We start from the raw sequence: 19,923 nt of genomic DNA on the forward strand, positions 1-19,923 counted from the left end.
GATGTAATGGATGTAATTGATTATTTATTTTCAGTGTATACGTGAGCATACATAAGTGTCATTTGGCAGTATATGATTTCGGGCGGGCGTTAGCGAGGGAACATACATTGATGTAAAAATCGAAGTTGCATTATCAGCGTTATTATATACAATGTTAACTTGGTGTGTTTGTTTCAAGTATGACATACTCCAGACAGTTGCAGATTTAGCGCGGTGATATGTGCATTAAACAAATTAGAAAGGGAGGCAGACCTAATATTAACTATCTCCTACTGCTTTTTGGGGACACCACGTGAGCGATCGGTGAGTTTTTTGTGTCACACTGACTGCTCTTTGAACACGCGCCTCTCACCATTTTCATCGACCCTCACAATAACCAAGGCATAATATCTGTGTGAGCAATGTCTGTATATACGGTGCTTATGGATCTAACGATAGAACTATCCTGTATGAATTGCAAGGCAAGCTAATCCATACTCCGATAACACCCCATCCCCAACTCCTGCTGCGCACCCTCAACCTCCTGCCTCAACGTCCCCGGATGCCAATACCCCCAAATCACCATCACAGCAGACATGGGCACCGCATCAAACACAAACAGCGGCCACTCATTCGCCAACAGGTACCCCTTCTGCCCCAACGCATACTCAAACACCCGGAAAATAGAGCGAAGCATAATCAGCCAACTGACCGCATACAACGGGTACAAGTGATGGGTGTACGGCGCCCGACTCGTCGGCACGCGCTTCATCCTCTTCTCAAAGACCGTGGCTAGGACGATGAAGAACCCAAACATGACAATCTGGATCATTAAGCCGACGATCACGATTCCCTTTGCTATATTTTCTAGCCCTTTCGTGGCCATTAGTCCGGAGCCTTGGCCCTGAACTAGGAACGAGAGGATGTCGCCGGTGACGAAGACTTTTGTTACCCGGGTGATGCGGATTAGGGAGTACTTTTCTGCGTTAACGCTGCGGATTAGGCGGGCTAAGACCATGTAGACGCTTGCGGCGAAGAGAACGGGACCGATCAGGATGAAGACGCTTTGCAGGATGTAGAGGATTAGGTTGGCGGTGGCGTTGGTGCATGCGGCGCGGACGGCGAAGCCGATTACTTCGACTGCAGAGATGGTCGGTTAGACGGGGACGATGAGGGCAGTAGGAAGGGGGAAAGACGTACAGGCGCCGCCTATGATGAAGGGGATGCAGAAGCGTGCGCGTGTTTCCCAGGCCTTCCAGACATGGAATAGAGTGAGGGCGAGGTAGAGGAGGAAGAAGATGATGGAGGCGGCTATGGAAGGGACATAGTTCCATAGATAGTAGTCGCCGCTAAAAGGTTCGAGCTTTGCCATGACTGCTGTACGCTGGCTCCTCGGTGTGATTCATGATGGTTAGATGCATGGCGAGTCTATACATCTTTATATCGTCCAGTTCAGTTCTGTGTATACAAAAGTAGGGCTCGGGTTGAGTTAATAATAGAGGGTGGTCCGTGCATCCGCGGACTTTTCTCTCTTTCATTTGTCCTCGTCCTCTTCGACTGGACCCTGCGCCCCATCGCCATAGAACGAGCCAAGGTTATCTTTTACTTGCGGCAGATTAGCCTGGCAGAGGAATCGAAAGGAAATCTTGAAACGCTCGACCATGCCCCTGTCTCGTACAATAGGCGCCAGGATATCGAATGCTTAGTGTTGACCTACTTGTCGCCACTCGGAATGCCACAGAGAGTGCATAAGAAATCTCGCAACGGATGTCTCGAGTGTAAGCGGCGCCATGTCAAGGTATCAGCTTAGGCACCAATTATTTCTACGACATGACTAACCTTTCCAGTGCGATGAGAGACAGCCCATATGCTCGAATTGCCATAGTGCCGAGCGAGTCTGTGGGTACGGGAGCCGCTCCTCCCTGAGAGCAACAGTCCCACGGCCAGTCTTACTGGGAACCAATTCATCTCGGACGTTGACGACATCTGCTCCTTCCGATGGTACAACACCACGGGAGAGCCCTGCAGGGGATTCCTCACAGGCGCCATTCCCTAGCCAGCCGGTGAACATGCTCCATATCGAACTATTCCATAACCTGTACACCCAGATCCGCAGCACCTTCGATCCCAACAGATCTATATCATGGCTAGCAGATGACATAGACCCCACTACAGCCCCATACCTAGTCAACGAGCTGCTCGCATTCAGTGCTCTGCATCTAAGCACCGCACGACCAGATCGACGCGAATACTACCGCTACCACGCCGCCCAGCTGCAAACCGACGCATTATCCATCTTTCAAGCGTCGTCCCCGCAAGTAACGCGTGAAAACTGCATTCATCTCTTTGTCTTTGCCGCTACCTTGGGTATTCATATGCTCTGCGATACTCTTATCTACCGTGAAGGAGGTGGAGGAAGAGGCGACTTTGCTACCTTCCTCGACCGCTTCGTCCACTTCTTCCGCGTGTACCACGGCGTGCGCACCATCGTTAACAAAGCCTCGCATATGATCCAGGATACGCCCCTCGGGCCGTCCTTTAGGATGGGTACAGATCTGTATAAATTCAACGGTTGTCTCGGGCATGGCTGTCAGCGCCTGCTGGATCTGATCTATAACGCGAAGCTCGGCAACCAACTTACAAATATTTACAGGGAAGCTGTGGAATCACTACAGTCGTGTCTGAATGTCATAGAAGGTAACCGGAACGAGCTGCATGTGGGAAACAATGCGGTGACTACGTGGCCTATTTTGATGAAGATGGAATTTGCGGAGTATTTGGAGCAGAGACGGCCTGAGGCGTTGGTTATTCTTGCTCACTATGCGTGTCTGTTGCATCAGTTTAGGGACTTTTGGATGTTTGGGGACTCGGGGGCGTTTGTTATACAGGAGGTTATGGAGTGTTTGGGGGCGGAGTGGGAGGAGTGGATGGTGTGGCCGAAGGAGGTTTTGAGATCGTAGTATATTTATACTAGTAGTATATGCTAGAGATCCGATATGACGACAAGGAAGAGTTGAAACATAGAGATACTAAGTCAGCACTACTAGTACTAGACTACTACGCCAGTCGCGCATAGTACCTCATATTACTGCCAACAGGCGTCTAATCTGACACTTAGTAGTTATATGTATATTGCTGCAGTGCAATAACTTTACAAACCTCTATACAGCTGTGCTACATGTTGTTCACAGCTCATGAGATATTACTAGTCCTAAATTAATTGTAACAGCGGGTTTCGTGCTACTACTAGTTCTATTTGATTAGCCAGCCATATGTAGTGTAACTATTCTAGATGTTGAAGGAGTGCTCAGCACACGCACTTCCCACATTCTCCCACTGACTGAGCCCGAGCTAGTCCCATTCCCGCATAAGAATCCTTCATAAGAACGGATAACCCCACTGCTAACTAACTAGTACCACCCCTCATTTATCCATCCATCCATCCATACAGACTCCTTCTTATCTATTATCAGATAACCATAACCATACCCATATTTAACCATCTCCACATCAGCAACCACATATACTACTATACACCTCCTCCCCCAACAACAACGACAACAAGAACAATAACAACAATAACAAACACCCCCTTCCCAACCTCACAAAGAAGAGAGAACAAAAAAATGCCCCCCACTCCCGAAAAAAGCAAAGAAACCCTCGAGGCGAAATCCGCCTTCACGGCAACCCTCCTCAACATCGGCAGCACGCATGCATCCCCACTCGTGGAGCGCGCACACACCATTACTGAGAACGCCGCGGCACTAGACAAGCAGCAAGCGGAGCTGGAATCCCACACGGCGACACTGGCGAAGCAGAATGAAAGCTGGGATAAATTGGCGGGCGAGGCGAGGGATGGGTTGAAGGAGATAGGGGACGTGCAGAATTGGGCGGAGGTGGTGGAGAGGGAGTTGTTGGTTTTGGAGCAGACGTTGAAATATGTTGAGGATGGGGAGGGTCATAGTAGTAGTGATACTGGGGAGGGGGGGAGGGATCTTGATGAGGAGGAGGAGGATGTTGTTGTTGATGGGGTGAATGGTAATACTAGGGATGGGGCTGGGAAGGGGAATACTACTAGTACTACTACTGATAGTACTAGTACTGCTGTTGATGATGCTAATGATAATGGAGGTGTTACTAGTGGAAGTGGAAGTGGAAGTGGATCATCATCATGGTTCAAGTGGTGGTAGTAGTAGATAGTAGCTACTCTTCATGTGAATACGAACTCAGATGTTTACTTACTTCCTAGTTGGACAAGGTGGGAATCATTCTCTTTGCTGACAGAATACTGCATAAAGCATGAGCATAGTCATGAACGAATGGCATATATAGTACTAACTAAGTAGCATAAAGGTGCAACAAGATAGGGTTCCCTATCAGTACTACTGCTGCTACTACTACTACTACTACTACTACTACCTCCTCTACAATAATTAGACCCAGCCATGGTGGTCCCGTAGATTGAAAAGGTAGCTGATATACACGTTTCGAAAGGTATGATCCAGACTCACAAGTCATCTATGCTGCTCCACAGCTTCATAAAACAAGCCTCTATTCTCATATCAGTCCAAAGTATTCAGCGCAATAGCTATCTACACTTCCGATTCTGCCACCTCCTCCAAAGCGGTAAAAAAGTATACAGAATGCTGACTCAGTTTTTCGGAGCTGTATAAAACGTATATCCGTCTAAATCCGCTTATTTCCGCAACTTTTCTGTCGAGGTTCACTAGGTTCTGCCGCTCTTGGCGGTCTATAGAGCGGTCTGGTTGGGCAGTACTGTTTATATGCCTTGAATCAGGTGCACCAGCTTGGTAAGATCACTCTCATGGCATTCTTAGTAAAGAGAAATAACGAGGTATGTTGTTTGATCTGAAACTATGTACATACTCTATCCTGCCCAAGAAAGGAACGTGAGTCGTCTACTACTTAGGATAATCTCGTTCGTATGCTTCACCTATCTTCCTCCGCATCTCCCATCAAAGAGAAATCAAGCGGATTCAGTGGGTTTTGCAAATTCTTGGGCAGCTGCGACAGTAGGTGGGAAAACTGTTCGAGGATTCCCTTCGCCATCGACGACGGCACAACGTGCTGGTCGTAGTTCACAATCACCTGGATGGAAGATGTATTGGTTTCATCCAAGTGGCAGACCATTGTAAAAGCATACTCGGTAAACGCACTATAGTCCACCGGGCCATCTCGATTGTTGTTGTGAGGGTGGAACGGCCTGGATGCCTAGGTAGGATTGGAACTGGTACGCCTGAGCGGCGTCAGGACTTGTATTCCGAATATTCCGTGCCCGAATCAGAACTTATATTGGCCGAATTGAAGGAAAAACAAAGATGAGATAAAAAGACACTACTCACTCAGCACCCAGCTCAATAATCACCGTCCCTGGTTCCACGGACTCGACAATCTCCTCACGCCATTGTTTCAGTAACTCCAGCTCCGCACGATACGTATAGTAATGCATTCGATAAGGTTATATCCTTAAGAAGATCCTAACCCTTCTTGTCCCATAATAAGATCGGGGGGTAGGCTTTTCGGAGGATGTGTCAAGAAGACCGGAAATAAGTACCGCCCTCAGGTCGGCGAGATAACTGTTATGGCGACGAATCTCGTGGTTTTTGACACCCTGAGGCATGATTGATATGGGTATGCAGGTGACTCACATATACGAACAAACGGGGAATGGGGTTGGACAAAATGCTATCATCATTGTGGTGCTGAAGATCGAGTTCTTCCCATTCCACAGAGGGGACTTACTTAGTTGTTGCAGCTACATGCAGACATGTCTAACTGAATGTACAGAATACCAAGTATATAGTCATGACCGTTATTGAAAGTACGATTCATGTAAGGTGCAACGCATGAGGGATGGAGAATTAGGTGAATACATATCCGTTGGGCCACCCGCTGGAATGCAAACTAGTCGTTTACCGTTGATGAAGATTCCCCAGAGATGAGCTGCGGCCGGTTCTTCATGTTGGTACTAGTTTGTGCCTTGGGGTGAGGTATGTGCTACTTACCATAGCCAGTAGCCCATATGCAGTCCTATTATATAGTACTACCTTGCTCTTTAGTCCTTCCAAATGTAGTAGAAGTTACTTGCTACTTGAACTGATATGATGAAGGCATCATGGAGGGAAAGATTATCTAGGAAGAGAGACCTTGATATCCATAGCAGATAAGAATTATATAGGTTATACTATTCATTCGTTCTGCTCAACTCCACCACTGACTACTATATCTATGGTGCTACATCACACAACATTAGAAGGATACTCCACCCCCTCCAGACTCACAAACTCCTCCTTAATCGTTCTAACACTCACAAACCGCTGCAAGTGCGCCATCGTGCCTGTCTTATCATTCGTCCCGGAGTCCCGACTACCCCCAAACGGCTGCTGCGCCACCGTCGACCCCGTGCACTTCGTATTCAGATACAGCATGCCCGCTGCGTGGCGCAGCGCCGTCTGCGCCTGTCGTGATGCATACGGATCCTTCGCATAGATACTCCCGGTCAAGGCATAACGGGATGTCCCGTCCACCAGCTTCAGCGTCTCTTCCCATTCGTTGTCTGGGTACACGTATACGCCTAGAATAGGACCGAACAGCTCGCGGGACATGATATCATGTCTCGGATTCGTGGTGCGATATACAGTCGGATGTACGTAGTAGCCCTGACTCTTGTCGGCGATGCCGCCGGCAACGAGTTCGAGTTCGGGATCCGTGCGCGCCGCGTGAATGACCTCCGCGAGACGGTCGAAGGCGCGTTCGTGGATGACAGGGTTAACAAAGTGAGCGTATTCATCGACGGGGCCGACAGAAAGGCGGGAGAGGTGGTCCTTCAGTGTTTGCTGGAAAGCCGGCCAGACGGATTCAGCGACGTAGAGGCGGGAGTTGGCGGAGCATTTCTGGCCCTGATACTCGAAGGCACCGCGGATGGTGTTTAGGGCTGCGTTGGTGATGTCCGCTGAGGGGTGCACGAGGCCCCAGTTCTTGCCGCCGGTTTCGCCGATCACGCGCGGGTAGGAATTGTAAATACCTTCGCCGATGCCATTGCCGATTTTCTTCTGCAGGCCTTTGAAGACTTGGGTGGAGCCGATGAAGGTGAGGGCGCCGAATTCGGGGCGGTGGAGGATCGTGTTGGTGACTTGTTCGGCGTCGCCGGGGAGGAACTGGATTACATCTTTGGGGAGGCCGGCTTCGAGGAGGATCTGGTGCAGGAGCCAGCTGGCGTGGAGGGCTGAGTCGGATGGTTTCCATATTACGACGTTGCCTAGGAGGGCGGCTGGACCGATGAGGGTCGCACCTAGTGCGGTGAAGTTGAATGGGGCGATGGCGTAGACAAAGCCCTCTAGGGGTCGGTATTCGAGCTTGTTCCAGGTGCCAGGGAGATGGACCTTGGGCTGCTGGGCGAAGAGTGACCAGCATTCCTGGATGTAGTAGCGGAAGAAGTCAACGGTTTCCGCGGCGGCGTCGATCTCTGCTTGCCAGATGTTCTTGCCTTGGCCTAGCATCGTGGCGGCCACGATTTCAGAACGGTATTTGCCTGCAATGAGCTCGGAGGCGCGTAGAAAGATAGCGGCACGGTCTTCGAAGGGCATGGCCTCCCAGGCTGGTTTGGCTCTGAGGGCTGCGTCCACGGCGGTGTTGACCTGCTCGGGCGTTGCAGATGCATATTCGGCTACGACCTCGTTGTGACGCGATGGGTTCTTTTGGACTTGTGATTTTATGGTTTGTGTCTGCTGTGTTAGCTGCGTGGTCCCGTTCACAGAAGAGGTGAACTTACTGTGGAGCCGTTGATCATGAGTGGGATGTTGAAGGGCATCTCACTCTTCAATTTGTGTAGGGCCTGCGTCAACTCGGCCCTCTCGGGTGAGCCTTTTGCATAGTCGAGCTGAAGCTGTTAGCGAATCTCATGTTGTCGAAGGAGACACGTACTGGCTTCTCATTCTCGAACTTGGGAGGATGCCATAGACTCAGGGTTCGCAGTGGCTGACTTGCTCTCCGGCTGGTGTGCACAATTGATGCGCGCACGCGAGGTGAAAAGGAGAGGGTCCGCATGATGGTTGATCACTTTTGTATATACTGGGTGTATAGGCGAGATCTTCCAGTCAAGGCAGGGTATTTGTAGAACTGCTGTCGGGAGGAGTCCCGAGCGGGAATTGTGGCATCCCCGCAATCTCGATTGCGACTGCAAGGAGATATGCAGCTGCATCCAATCGTGACGTGTCGTGCTACTTGATAAGTGGCCAAGAAATGGCCATGATGTACTAGCCACAACTAAGGTATCTTCGGTGTATGGTCCGACTGCTATCGTGCGTCTGTCCATTCGGATGGCGATCCCGAGGGCTCATCATTCATGCAACCCGACACTCGGATGGAGCTGCGATCTGGTCGATCTTATCGCACTGAAATATGAGCTGGAACTAACTTATCATTCAGCTGTACGTTTGTAGTCAGTGTTCAAACTTGAGAGGGAATGACATCGCAAGCGTTATTCAGAGGGCAATAGATGCAATCATAGACGAGATTAAATGTGGACCGATCCATAAATATATCCAATGACTCCGTAAGTTGTTCTATACTATTATCCAAAAGTGAATCTGAGCAACCAGGCTTAGATTTATTCCTCCGCCTCCTCCGCCTCCTCCTCACTCTGCGCAGCCATTTCCTGGTAGAATCCTCGCCATACATCCAAGGAATCTATCGGTTGGTCTTCCTCGTCATCCAACTCATCCCATTCATTCCATTGCCCCAAGCTCATCAGGTGCCTCATTGTCGGTCGACCATGGGGACAATTCCACGGCTTGTCAATGGTGCCCATATTCTGCACCACCTTCTGCATCTGCTTGACCGTCAAGGTTTTGCCAATCATGATGCTCGACCGACAGGCCCGCATAGCGAACATTTTCCGCACTTTGCTCGGACGGGGTATATACATCCCTGACGCTGACCGTGCAGCGTTGGTCGGCGTTTCCGACAAAAGGACAATGAGCTCCTCCAGATCTCGAACCCCAAAGACCACTTCTTTGCTCAAGGGCAGCGAGATCAACTTGCAGCGGCGCCCGATAGGCTCGTCTCCGCTTTCGTCAACTTCTACAATAAAACCATTCTTTTCCAGCGCGACTTGGTTCTCAATGACAATTTCCTCCTCGACTGCGGTGAGATCAAGGCGCTTCGGTTGGACGAGGCGCTGATTCTGCACCACGGTTTCTGCCTGCAGCCGTTCGAAATTGAACTTTTCATCAGACGCATGCTGGTCTATGATGAAAAGCTCATCTTTGGCTGATGATCCAGTACCGGCGTCATCTGTCGATGACCGCGTAGCAAGGATGAACCCAAGATTGAACTGCCCGACTATCCGCATGTTGGCAAAGTCATCTTTGCTAACCGTTAGAGATAGTCTTTCCTCGGCCGTTTCATGTGGCGCCGCAGTCTCATCATCGCCCTGGGAAGGGCCGTAATGTTCTTCCCAACGACGGAGGCTTTCCTGTAGTTGCCCTAGCTGGGAGTGTATCTTGGAGAAAGAACCATCGATGGTACTCATCAGCTGCACAGTAGAGTCACGGTGAGCAGCTCCCTTGTTCATCTTGTTCGCACGATGGATATTGTTGCCCTGTGGCAATGCTGCTTTGTCCTCCGCCGCCTGAATGAGCCGTTGGACCTCGGCCTCTTCAAGGCGCTTTTTCTCTTCTTCGCTTATGTTCTGCTCCGAGGAGCCAAGAGGCTGTGAGGTTTGAGGTTCATTACCATTGCTGGCCTCCCGGTGGTGATGGTCACTGCTAACATCTTCGGGAGGGTGATCGACTTTAAGGTCTGACGGAGCATAAGATTGAGATCCATCATCTTCCTCTTCCTCGATTTCCTCCTCTTCCTCCACAGGCTCTTCCCCCTCTTCACTCTCCTCGATTTCTTCTTCGGCTTCATCATCCAAAATCTCCTCGTCTTCACTTTCCGGCTCTATTTGTGAGCCCGGGGCAGCAAAATCCCTCATGTGCTTGCCAAAGATGCTAGGGCGCGAAGGGGTGTGTATCCGTCTTTTCCGTGTCGTAGGACCAACAGCATCACCAGCACCCACAGATCGCTTTCTTGGCAACCCACTTCCCACCATAGACGTAACGGTCCTGTTGCCGATAGTTATGGTAGCCATTTCAGGAGGATTTCGTCTTGGTCGCATCCGATCAAATGCATTCTGAATAGTATTAGGTGTCTCCTCCAAAGGGTCGACTACTTGCGACGACGAGGGTTCCTCAGGAGCCATGCCCTGAGATGAGCCAATATCTTCATGCTGTCGAGAGGCCTCCGCAGTTCCCTCTTGGGTGGGAAGCGATGCCTCAGCAGGAGTATCCTGCCTCACGAAGAGATCATTGTCCTCTTCCATTGGTTCAGGCTGGTCCCGTACGCTTGATGCATCCCGGCCTGCAGGGGAGGAGACAACGGGGCTGCTGCCACGGGCACCAAGACCGCTCAAGAAGCTCTTCATCCGATCTTGTGAGCTCGACTGTACCTCACCGGTTCCCTGGCTTCCCGCTGGTTCTCGATCATCTGCCGCCGAGTCCACATCATCTGCTGCAGGCCGACTCGGAGACTGAGTTTGAGACTGCAAACTTCCCAAGCGTTGTTTAAGGGTAGGAGTTGGTTTTGACCCAAGAACCAACGACTGAGGAACCGTCTGATCCGACGACTCAAACAAATGCACAAGTGACTCCTTCAGCGAATCAATCAGCGCTCCCGCATCATGCAACAGAATGGTCCGCTTATCCGGCGACACATTAACATCATACGCGTTCGTATCCATTTGAAAATCAGCAAACACAAAGGGCGACTGAGTGACATTAAACGACTTATACACCTCATTGAACGCCTTTGCAATCTGCGGCAGCCCACACGGCCGAGAATTCACAAAGAACATCTGCCGATCAGGAGTTTGTCTTCCCTCCCCAAAGACCGGCTTCGAGACATGTCCGCGGACTGTGAGCTTATTCAACTCCCCAGACCCAGTGATTCGTCTCCCCGCCGCGGCGGACGGCTCGAACTCCAGCGCCAAATCCAGCGGAATCAGCGCCAGCAGCGTCTTCGCCCCATACACATTGGCAATATTCTCCTTGGTCGTCTGATTTCCATTCGTGCTGAACACTACCACATTTTTCGTTTTGCCCACCGAGTTTCTGACGCTGAAGCGCACCCCCGTACTGATGCACGCGTACGCATGTAACAGGTTCAACACCTTGCCATACTCGCGCTTGATGTTCTTCTCCAGCTCCCGCCGTCGTACCGGTAATCCCTTGAAGATGCTCTCCACCGAAGCTGTCGTGCCTTTCTGTCCCGCGACTATCTGCGTCTTTTTCAATTTCCCGGAGGGTTCGAAATCGAGACGGGTAGCTTTGGGGGCTTGATTCGCTTGCGCCGTGGTGATGCGGAAGTCAGACAATGCGCATAGGGAGGATAGAGCTTCACCGCGAAACCCGAAGGTGTGGAGCGTGGTGAGGTCTTCGTAGGAAGAGAGTTTGGAGGTGTAGTGTTTCAATGCGACGTTGGCATAGTTGTCGGGGGAGATTCCGCTGCCGTTGTCTTGGACTTCGATTAGGTCTAGACCGTTGTTTTTGAAGCGGATTTCTGAAATGATTTGAGTGTGGATTAGCAATGCCAATCTATGGAATGTGGTTGGTTTCGATTGTTGTATTACCTATTGAGGTTGCTCCGGCATCGAGGCTGTTTTCGACCAGTTCCTTTGCAACGGAGCACAGGTCAACGATGACTTGACCGGATTGGATTTGATGGACCTGTAGCGTAAGAATGAGAAGACATCTTAGTATAGAGATCAAGCAGACATACTGAGCGGGCCTCGATGGCCTTGATGGTCGCCATGTTCATGCCATGGTGGAAGTGGAAGTTGAGGGGGCAGAACGCGGTGACACGCGCTCGCCGGCCACTTTACGCGGAGGCTGCGATAAGCGGATTTCCGGGCGGGAGTTTCTAGGAGTACATCTACAAGGAAATACCAAAACCAGTTCCAAAGACATCAATAACATTCTTGTGCACTTGACGGACTGTATTATGATACATGCAAGTTCTTCAAAAATAATAACAGCTTAGCATGGTATGTTGCAGGGTAACAATAGACGATTTCAGTTGCGGCATCGTGCACCAACTATGACGGAGAATGGCAGGAAACTGTACAACTACGAGTAAAAGCAATATCGCTGTTCAACGCCCAACTCCCGGTTATAGGTGATCTTCCTACTCAACCCCACGATCAGTAAGTGTCAAAGCGGTCTGGCAGAACCACCGGTGCGATCAGGGTCCACAGATAGATCGCATAGCACACCCAGGCACTGATAATCTTCACCCAGCTGGCCCAGTAGGTGCGGCCCACGGGCGCAAAGTCATCGACGGCCTCCGGGTCCAAGTTCTGGGTCAGCAAGGTAGCCACCCAGGTGGTCGCCAAGAAGAAGATGATATGGAACAAGGAGTAATTATACTGCGTCGATCCCTTTTCGTCGTCCTTGGTGTCATACTCGTCGGATTCGTCGTCGCTATCATCCAGCGCACTGGCGGGCAGAGCACCGCTTTCGACAGCCGCCCGAAGAGCCTCGGCCCGCATCTCGCGACGAGTGGTTGGCTGCTGGGTCACAAGACCATGCTCGTTGTCATCCGATCCCAGCTGCGAGTAGTTGTGCCCCCCTTTGGAGCCTAGCGCAATGCCCTGGGTGGCCGCGCGGGTTGTCGTATACGCGATGGTGGCCATGGTGACAATCGCTCCCAAAACGATACTAGCTGTTCTGGTGCCTCGGGCACGAATCAGAGGGTTACAGTGACGGTCATCTGGCTCCATGGACACGGCGGACATGGTGAGATAGGTGCAATAAACCGTAACCATGGCGGCCTGGGCCAATCCTGCTCTGGGGTTGGATTCCTGCACCATGGGCTGCACCGAGATGATCGAAATAATGAGGAAGACAACGAGGTTGATCTATTTCGGAAAGTAAGCACGGGGCCAGAGATGGCAGATGACAGACGGTAGGAGACACAGCAAACCTACAGTAATCGCAGCCTGGTTCATGGCGCATCCGCTGTGGGCAAAGAAGACATACATCAAGACGGTCATGACGAGAGATGAAATGTACATGCCCACAGTAGAGCCAATCAGTAGGCCACGCCACGTGCGAGAATCGCTATCCTCAATCTTCTGCAGGCACAATTCAGCCCATGAATGCGCCAGATCCACCAAGAGAATTAGACCCAGCAGGAGGAACAGCATGGCGCAAATGAAGGCGATATAGTGACCGTATACGAAGAAGAACGACTCGGGGATGAAGAACGACGCCACAACAAGCGCAAGCCACAGAATGATCTTGGGACCCCAGAACCCATTCTGAAGGACCGCCCGGCCATCCTTGGAGGACCTGACACCAAGCAGCATAAAGGCGAGGATCAAATGGAAGAGCCCCAGACCAAAGTTAATTCGATGAACGGCCACCCAACCATAGCATTCTTTCCCATCGCATCTGATCTCCATGTAATCTAGCGTCATGTGTTGTAGCTTTTTGAGCGCCCAGGGCGTGAGCATTATCCAAGAGATGATCGAATTGAACAAGAGGATGAAAGCATAGGCGATTCTCGTAGCCATACTGTTAGTCGGTGCCTAATGTCAGCCAAATCCATTATCACGAAGCGCAAGGCTATATTCCTGGTTGTATGACACTGACCTGTTCTGAAACTTCCCGCATGCACTACATACTGCCGAGCAGGTTGCCGCGCCGCAGCACGACGTCGCGAGGGTGATAAGCTACCTTGATGTCAGTGGGGGATTAGACGGCGGTGATGGACGTGCACATACCGTGCTTGCGCTGGGGAGAGCCAGCAGAGGCAGGGATAAGAGGGCACCCATGTTGGATGAAGAAGACTGTCACTCCCTCTCACTAAAGACAGTGTTTGATCTTAATGCAGAGACGGATGACGATAACCGGCCTGGAGATACTGGAAGATGAAGACGGAATGGCAGGAGGAGAAGCCGCGGAGGTTCGCCGCCTTCGTCATGTGCTGGGGATCAAGCGGGATGATTGGTTCTTACGCGCGTCCAGCAAGAGTCGGGCTACATTAACAGCACCATGAGGCGACCCCATGAGTATGTTTACATTGCATCAAATACTAGTAGTTGTTTTAAAGTGAGGCAGCACCTGCCAAACGTAGTTACAGCACTATGCTTTCTCTCCACAATGTCTGGGGATGCACTGCACGTGATGGGGATGCGTAGAGTCACGTGCTCTTGTATCCGGGGCAAGTGTGCCGGTAATGATGACCTTATCGGCGATAAGCGACTGGCTGACTGGCTGTCACATTCATCGAGGTGGTAATGCCGTTACCATACACGACATGACTCCGATCTCGTCCGGGGAGACTAGACTGAGTTGGAGCTGACGAGTCCGACGGGACACTTTTGGGGACACTTTGCTTTCTGATTGCGTGGGAGGTGGAGAGACTAAAAAAATCACTGCTGGAAGACAATCCAAACACTTCTCCGTACTCAAGTCACTCATTTTCTTTTTCTGTTACTGCTGCCAACTCTCCTTTTCCTCTTCTAGCACTCTTTTCTGCCCTCCTTCTTTTTGTGTTTTTGTTCTTCCTTAACTACTACTACTGCTACTACTACTACCCGTGGTGCGGTTATCTATGGTCGAGGTCTAGCCGGTCGTCCTTACTTCGCAATCCCTCCGGTTATCGTGACGTGATAACGTTTATCCACTGCACCACCATCCGAGCCAACGAACTACAAATAGTCGTCCGGCCACTGCGACCCTTCCCCGCATATTTCGATGCGAAGAGTTTCCAACTGGTCTTCCCCCGGTGTAATCCCGCGTCGCCATGGTCGCCTCGCCTCATAAATCGAAGCGGATCATCTCCGTCGTAGCGGCCACCCTGGTTGCTCTCGCGTGTGGTACCAACGTGCGCTTCTTCCATTCTCTAGGTCCAATATGAAGGTGGTTATTTGGCAAGAGTCTGATCTGTGTGACAGTATGCATACTCAGCGTGGGCGCCCCAATTCGCTCAGCAAATGAAGATCTCTTCCACCGAAAGCAACTTCATTGTAAGCCGCCCGTTGCGCTCGACACCAAGAGCTTAGCATCAACTGATCACACTACCAGGGCGCGGCTGGCAATCTGGGAATGTATGCATCAGGAATCCCATTGGGTCTGTTGACAGATGCTCGGGGTCCGCGTTTGACGACTTTCTTGGGTGCGATCACCCTGGGGATCGGCTACTATCCCATCTACCTTGGTATGGCTAATAATGAATCCTCGGGGTGTTGAAAATAGCTAATGTATGTACAGCGTACGTCAAGGGGCCAGGGTCGATGGCGATTATCTTCCTGTCGTTTTTCTCTTTCTTGACTGGCTTCGGAAGTTGCTCGGCATTCTCAGCGTCCATTAAGACATGTGCGCCAAATCCCTCCTTATGGATATGTTGACCTTCAAGGCTGACTGCATCGTTTAGCGGCTTCCAACTTCCCCGACCACCGTGGAACAGCGACTGCTTTTCCCTTGGCCGCTTTCGGTTTGAGCGCATTCTTCTGGTCGACCGTTTCCTCGGTACTTTTCAAGGACGATACAGGACGTTTCCTCCTCTTGCTGGCTCTGGGCACTTGTGTCCTAAACCTCGTTTCGATCCCGTTTCTTCGTATTTTGCCTCCCAGTGAGCCATATATGCCACTCGGACGGGGCAGGTCCCCTGGCGCAGAATCTCAACGACTACGCCCTACCAGATCTACCGAATTCCGGCACAGCCTGGAAGAATCTGATGAAGCAGGTACGCAGACCTCTATAACCTATGACTCTTGTCCCGCAGCGCGTGACAGATCGCACTCGGTCGTGTCGAGTCCCCATCATCCCGGCCACAACCCCGATATTGACGAAACATCCTCCTTGGTATCCAAAGTTCCTTCACGCTCATCCCGAGATTTCCTCAATCGACTCGAGGAGGATGACGATGTTCTCTCCGATGTTGCTCCTGAATCCCCGCACCCGGACCTTCGCGGCTTGGCAATGCTTCCGAAAATTGAGTTCTGGCAACTCTTTCTGACGATGGCCCTTCTTTCTGGAATTGGTTTGATGACTATCAAGTTCGTACCCGTATCCTAGATGTGCTAGGGATTGATGCTAACATTTCAATAGCAACATTGGCAACAGCGTAAGGCGACTCCGCATGACCCCATCCGTGTCAGCTGATCTAATGTTCGCAGGCCAAGGCACTCTGGCAGTACTACGACGACAGCGCAAGCCCGAAGTTTATTCAACAGCGACAGGTTATGCATGTCTCAATTCTGTCCTTCGGCAACTTTATTGGTCGGCTTTCTAGCGGTATGTCGGCACCTCCGCTGTCTGCGTTTGGGTACTAATCTCCTGTAGGTATTGGCTCCGATCTTCTGGTGAAGAAATTGAACATGTCGCGATTCTGGTGTTTGTTCATCTCTGCCTTCGTCTTCACCATCACCCAACTTGCAGGATCCGCCATCTCCAACCCTCACCAACTAGCCATTGTATCCGGCTTCACCGGCATCGCATACGGCTTCCTTTTCGGTGTCTTCCCATCGCTGGTTGCCCATACCTTCGGCATCGGCGGCCTCTCCCAGAACTGGGGTGTCATGACGCTTGCGCCCGTGCTGAGCGGCAACGTCTTCAACCTGCTCTACGGCAGCATCTACGACCGCCACTCGATCGTCGAACCCAACGGAGACCGCGACTGCCCGGATGGTCTGGCTTGCTACCAGGCTGCGTACTACACGACATTCTTGTCCGGCGTGGCCGGAGTGGTCGTCTGCTTGTGGAGCATCCTGCACGAGAGACGCATCCACGGCGCGATGCACAAGAAGGTCGAGCATGACCGACTTGCTTAGGGCAAGAGTAATTCTGAAGCCTTTACGGAGTAATAGGCTGAACGTGGTAACTTTTATTTTGTCTTCCTCGTATATATACCCAGGGGATATGTGCCATTTGAGGCAATTTGGTTGGTATTTTCAATATAGAGGGTTCACAATTTCATATAGACATTTATTGAATTTGACAGAGAGGTGTTGAAATAATCCGTCATATGAGTACTACTGGTCACTCACCACTTAATGTGCCTCCGAATTATTGATTCGTCTCTGAACTGTAGTTCTGTATAGTCATCCACGCCGTGAAGCCAGTTACCCATATAATACACTAAACTGCGTTATGTAAGTACACTCCCTTAGACTTACAATTCCCTGTATGCCCCATCCAGTTCACTTCACGTCTGAATAGTTAGCTAGTTAGTCAGATAGTAGTAAGACATCAATAATCAATAATCCTCCCCCCTCACCCACTCATCCTCCATCAACAGTTCCCTCGCACTCGGCCTCTTCTCAGGATTCCAACACAGCGTCTTCCGCAGAAACCGCAGGAAAAGCCTCTTTCTATAACCCTTAAGTCGCATCTCCCAACTCTCGAGGGATTCTTCTTCGGGGATCTCTACATGACCCTTCCAATTACCTGAAGACCCCTATTAGCCATGATGATCCGATGGTATCATTGACTTGATAGATATGGAGGGAATAGGTAGGTGAATGAATACATACCATCCCTATCCCCAAACTTCCAACTCTCCTCACTCCTTTTCAGCAACTCGACAGGCGGGGGACCAAGCAGGGCTATCATTTCCGCGAACCGACGAGCATAGTCGTCGTGGGTGTGTAGGTCTGTAGTACTAGTAGTGCTAGTACTAGTGCTAGTGAAGAGGTGTTTTGATTGGAGGAGGGTCCATGTCTGTGTAGTAGTATCCAATACATTTAGATGACTACTTTGTTATGAATTAGTCAATTGAGAATGAATGGAAGCGTACCGTCTGCCCCAGAGCCCATATATCCACTTTATAATCCCATTCCATGTTGAGCATTACTTCCGGTGCTCTGTATAACCCCGGCATGATGGGACCTGTCTGTCTGGCTGTGGCTGTGTCTGTCTCTGTGTCAGTCGGAAGTAGTAACCTCGCCTCCCCCAGATCAGCTAGCATAGGTTCCCCAGTCGTGAAGGGCATTCCGCGCGTAGCGTAGATCGTTCGATCTGGGAGGTGTTTCCGCGGTGCAGGTTCAATGAGTTCTTCTTCTTCTAGGTCGTTGAGGATTGATTCGTCCTCGTCGATTCCTAGTAGGATGTTGGCTGGTTGGATGTCTAGGTTATACTATACTTAGTAAACTATACACTGAGAAAGAGAGAGGAAGGGAGAGGGGATGTTGCTACCTACCTGTATGAATCACATTAGCCAAATGGAGATAATCCAGCGCAATGAGTATAAATCGGATCGTAACGCGGAGAAGATCCTCCGGTAATGCGTTGCCTTCCAAACATTGGATGTAATCGCAGATGTCCATTCCGGATGGTTGGTACAGAATACATGGATGGATTCCGTGGGGGCCTGGGATTTCGAAGGAGTCGCGTACGAGGCGAGTGTATTTCTCGCCTATATGTTTTTGTTTGGCTTTAGCATGGAGGGCTTGTAGGTGCTTGGATATGCGGATCTCGGGGAGGTGGGTGGATTGTTTGCTGCGGACGTGGACTTTCAGGGTAAGGTAGTTGTTGTTGTTTCTTCAATGTATCAGCTACTTAGATTGGGGTTATGGGGTGGGATAAGTAGTGGTGTAGTATGCATACTGTAGGTCACGCCATAGCCAGACGGTGGATGAGGATCCGAAGCCTAGTTTGGTGATGACTTGGTATCGGGAATTGAAGACTTCACCGATGTGGACGGGGTAGTATCGCTCCGCTCGGTAGTCGGGGAGACATTCTTCTTCTAGTTTGGGGATATGATTGAGGAGTTCGTATCCTGTTGTTAGGAATGTGCGTGGTGGTGATAGTGATGGAGATGGTAGGGAGCTTGTCCGTCTGTGTTGGCAGGGGTGGAAGAAGGGCGAGGTGATGGGCCATCGTGATGGTTTGGGATGACGGATACTGCGGATGGATAGACTACAGAGGCGCATTGCTATCCTCATGGTCATATTAACTATCTAGGATGTGATGGTTGAAGTGATTGATAGACTCATAGATAGAGAGACTCGTGCTCCATTGTCATGTGGTTAGCAGCCATGCCGACATGCATCCCTGTTCTGTGCTATCACTGACACTCTACTCTATCCCAACCACGAATGCGTCATAATAAACCCTTATTGATGCCGACATTATAAGTGCCTTCGTTTCACCTGATTAGGAAATAGGAGGAGGAGCAGGCAGATACAACTCGTACTGCCCATCTACGTCCGATGAGTAGAGCCAACGAGCCTTACGCTTCAATATAGAGATAAGCCCCTACATGCACCAAGTCATAATCGAGGATATCCCCTCACCTGCCAGTGAAGAGTATAACCAATTTCCTCTAACTTGCATCCAGATAACAAGAATCCCATAACATCAATAGGGGAGTTAGTATAACCGCATCCCTCGGCCTCAAAAGCGGGGAACACCCCCAATCAGCACAACGCGACCGTCGGGGATCCGGACAGCAAGCAAAAAACCCCCGGGCCAAATTACTGTCTATAGAGAACAGATGGATAATAGATAGGACAAATCTACCAACAAAGTAATCAAGCAATCTAAATGGGACTGCGAGGGTATGTCGATCAACGTCGTATCCCCGACGGGAAACAAGCCAGGTTGGGCCAATAATGAAGGGAGGATTTTCGTTGACGGACATTGATAAGGGAGAGTCGATTTCCGGGTGGTTATCCGGACTACTCTCGTGACCACTGCACTCAGCCTGCTGATAAGGAAGGAATCGGATCGACGGAGTGGAGTAGATGATGATGGAGAAACGAGATGAGATGTTCAGGTTGGGGGTTATCATTCCTTAAGGTGGGATGATATAGGGTCGTTGGTCTTTTAGCTAAGATTAGGTTGGGTTACAATGGTGGTTTGGATACTCTGCAGT

General features: G+C 50.6%; 11 protein-coding genes across 11 annotated transcripts; 3 read left to right on the forward strand and 8 right to left on the reverse strand.

The window, feature by feature from the left end:
• Positions 1-354: 354 nt before the first annotated feature.
• Positions 355-1,455, reverse strand: ASPBRDRAFT_38983 (RTA1 domain-containing protein). Its single transcript, XM_067624044.1, has one exon. The coding sequence runs from the start codon at positions 995-997 to the stop codon at positions 467-469; it is 531 nt and encodes a 176-aa protein (XP_067483752.1). The 5' UTR covers positions 998-1,455; the 3' UTR covers positions 355-466.
• On the reverse strand, positions 926-1,355 carry ASPBRDRAFT_38984 (uncharacterized protein). The gene has a single exon (XM_067624045.1). It carries the CDS (start codon positions 1,349-1,351, stop codon positions 1,136-1,138), a length of 216 nt encoding a protein of 71 aa, XP_067483753.1. The 5' UTR covers positions 1,352-1,355; the 3' UTR covers positions 926-1,135.
• A 106-nt stretch (positions 1,456-1,561) lies between the features above and the next one.
• ASPBRDRAFT_170557 (Zn(II)2Cys6 transcription factor domain-containing protein) lies at positions 1,562-3,051 on the forward strand. The gene is made up of 2 exons (XM_067619686.1): positions 1,562-1,777; positions 1,827-3,051. The coding sequence occupies exons 1-2, from the start codon at positions 1,712-1,714 to the stop codon at positions 2,937-2,939; spliced, it is 1,179 nt and encodes a 392-aa protein (XP_067483754.1). The 5' UTR covers positions 1,562-1,711; the 3' UTR covers positions 2,940-3,051.
• A 548-nt stretch (positions 3,052-3,599) lies between these two features.
• ASPBRDRAFT_38985 (uncharacterized protein) lies at positions 3,600-4,336 on the forward strand. Its single transcript, XM_067624046.1, has one exon. It carries the CDS (start codon positions 3,606-3,608, stop codon positions 4,167-4,169), a length of 564 nt encoding a protein of 187 aa, XP_067483755.1. The 5' UTR covers positions 3,600-3,605; the 3' UTR covers positions 4,170-4,336.
• Positions 4,337-4,929: 593 nt separating this feature from the next.
• On the reverse strand, positions 4,930-5,620 carry ASPBRDRAFT_26958 (uncharacterized protein; the record flags this gene model as incomplete). Its single annotated transcript, XM_067622317.1, has 3 exons — positions 4,930-5,203; positions 5,343-5,422; positions 5,483-5,620. The coding sequence occupies 3 exons, from the start codon at positions 5,618-5,620 to the stop codon at positions 4,930-4,932; spliced, it is 492 nt and encodes a 163-aa protein (XP_067483756.1).
• Positions 5,621-6,146: 526 nt separating this feature from the next.
• On the reverse strand, positions 6,147-8,149 carry ASPBRDRAFT_145475 (L-glutamate gamma-semialdehyde dehydrogenase). Its single transcript, XM_067619241.1, has 3 exons — positions 7,924-8,149; positions 7,772-7,879; positions 6,147-7,724 (listed from the first exon to the last, which is right to left on the reverse strand). The coding sequence occupies exons 1-3, from the start codon at positions 8,044-8,046 to the stop codon at positions 6,240-6,242; spliced, it is 1,716 nt and encodes a 571-aa protein (XP_067483757.1). The 5' UTR covers positions 8,047-8,149; the 3' UTR covers positions 6,147-6,239.
• Positions 8,150-8,508: 359 nt separating this feature from the next.
• ASPBRDRAFT_170564 (ATP-binding mismatch repair protein PMS1) lies at positions 8,509-11,861 on the reverse strand (the record flags this gene model as incomplete). Its single annotated transcript, XM_067619687.1, has 3 exons — positions 8,509-11,601; positions 11,672-11,768; positions 11,821-11,861. Coding segments are annotated over 3 exons (3,131 nt in total), but the record flags the coding sequence as incomplete, so codon positions are not given.
• A 228-nt stretch (positions 11,862-12,089) lies between these two features.
• ASPBRDRAFT_38988 (serine incorporator domain-containing protein) lies at positions 12,090-13,963 on the reverse strand. Its single transcript, XM_067624047.1, has 4 exons — positions 13,826-13,963; positions 13,695-13,774; positions 13,028-13,616; positions 12,090-12,958 (listed from the first exon to the last, which is right to left on the reverse strand). Exons 1-4 carry the CDS (start codon positions 13,874-13,876, stop codon positions 12,242-12,244), a joined length of 1,437 nt encoding a protein of 478 aa, XP_067483759.1. The 5' UTR covers positions 13,877-13,963; the 3' UTR covers positions 12,090-12,241.
• An 887-nt stretch (positions 13,964-14,850) lies between these two features.
• On the forward strand, positions 14,851-16,879 carry ASPBRDRAFT_116534 (putative MFS transporter; the record flags this gene model as incomplete). The annotated part of the gene is made up of 8 exons (XM_067616987.1): positions 14,851-14,931; positions 15,002-15,073; positions 15,132-15,264; positions 15,318-15,422; positions 15,481-16,105; positions 16,158-16,173; positions 16,226-16,343; positions 16,392-16,879. The coding sequence occupies 8 exons, from the start codon at positions 14,851-14,853 to the stop codon at positions 16,877-16,879; spliced, it is 1,638 nt and encodes a 545-aa protein (XP_067483760.1).
• A 133-nt stretch (positions 16,880-17,012) lies between these two features.
• Positions 17,013-19,023, reverse strand: ASPBRDRAFT_38990 (uncharacterized protein). The gene is made up of 5 exons (XM_067624048.1): positions 18,654-19,023; positions 18,247-18,587; positions 17,845-18,173; positions 17,582-17,768; positions 17,013-17,495 (listed from the first exon to the last, which is right to left on the reverse strand). Exons 1-5 carry the CDS (start codon positions 18,995-18,997, stop codon positions 17,305-17,307), a joined length of 1,392 nt encoding a protein of 463 aa, XP_067483761.1. The 5' UTR covers positions 18,998-19,023; the 3' UTR covers positions 17,013-17,304.
• On the reverse strand, positions 19,020-19,877 carry ASPBRDRAFT_38992 (uncharacterized protein). Its single transcript, XM_067624049.1, has one exon. The coding sequence runs from the start codon at positions 19,837-19,839 to the stop codon at positions 19,372-19,374; it is 468 nt and encodes a 155-aa protein (XP_067483762.1). The 5' UTR covers positions 19,840-19,877; the 3' UTR covers positions 19,020-19,371.
• Positions 19,878-19,923: the final 46 nt, after the last annotated feature.

This window comes from Aspergillus brasiliensis (genome assembly GCF_001889945.1).
Source record: "Aspergillus brasiliensis CBS 101740 unplaced genomic scaffold ASPBRscaffold_2, whole genome shotgun sequence".
Lineage (NCBI taxonomy): Eukaryota > Fungi > Ascomycota > Eurotiomycetes > Eurotiales > Aspergillaceae > Aspergillus > Aspergillus brasiliensis.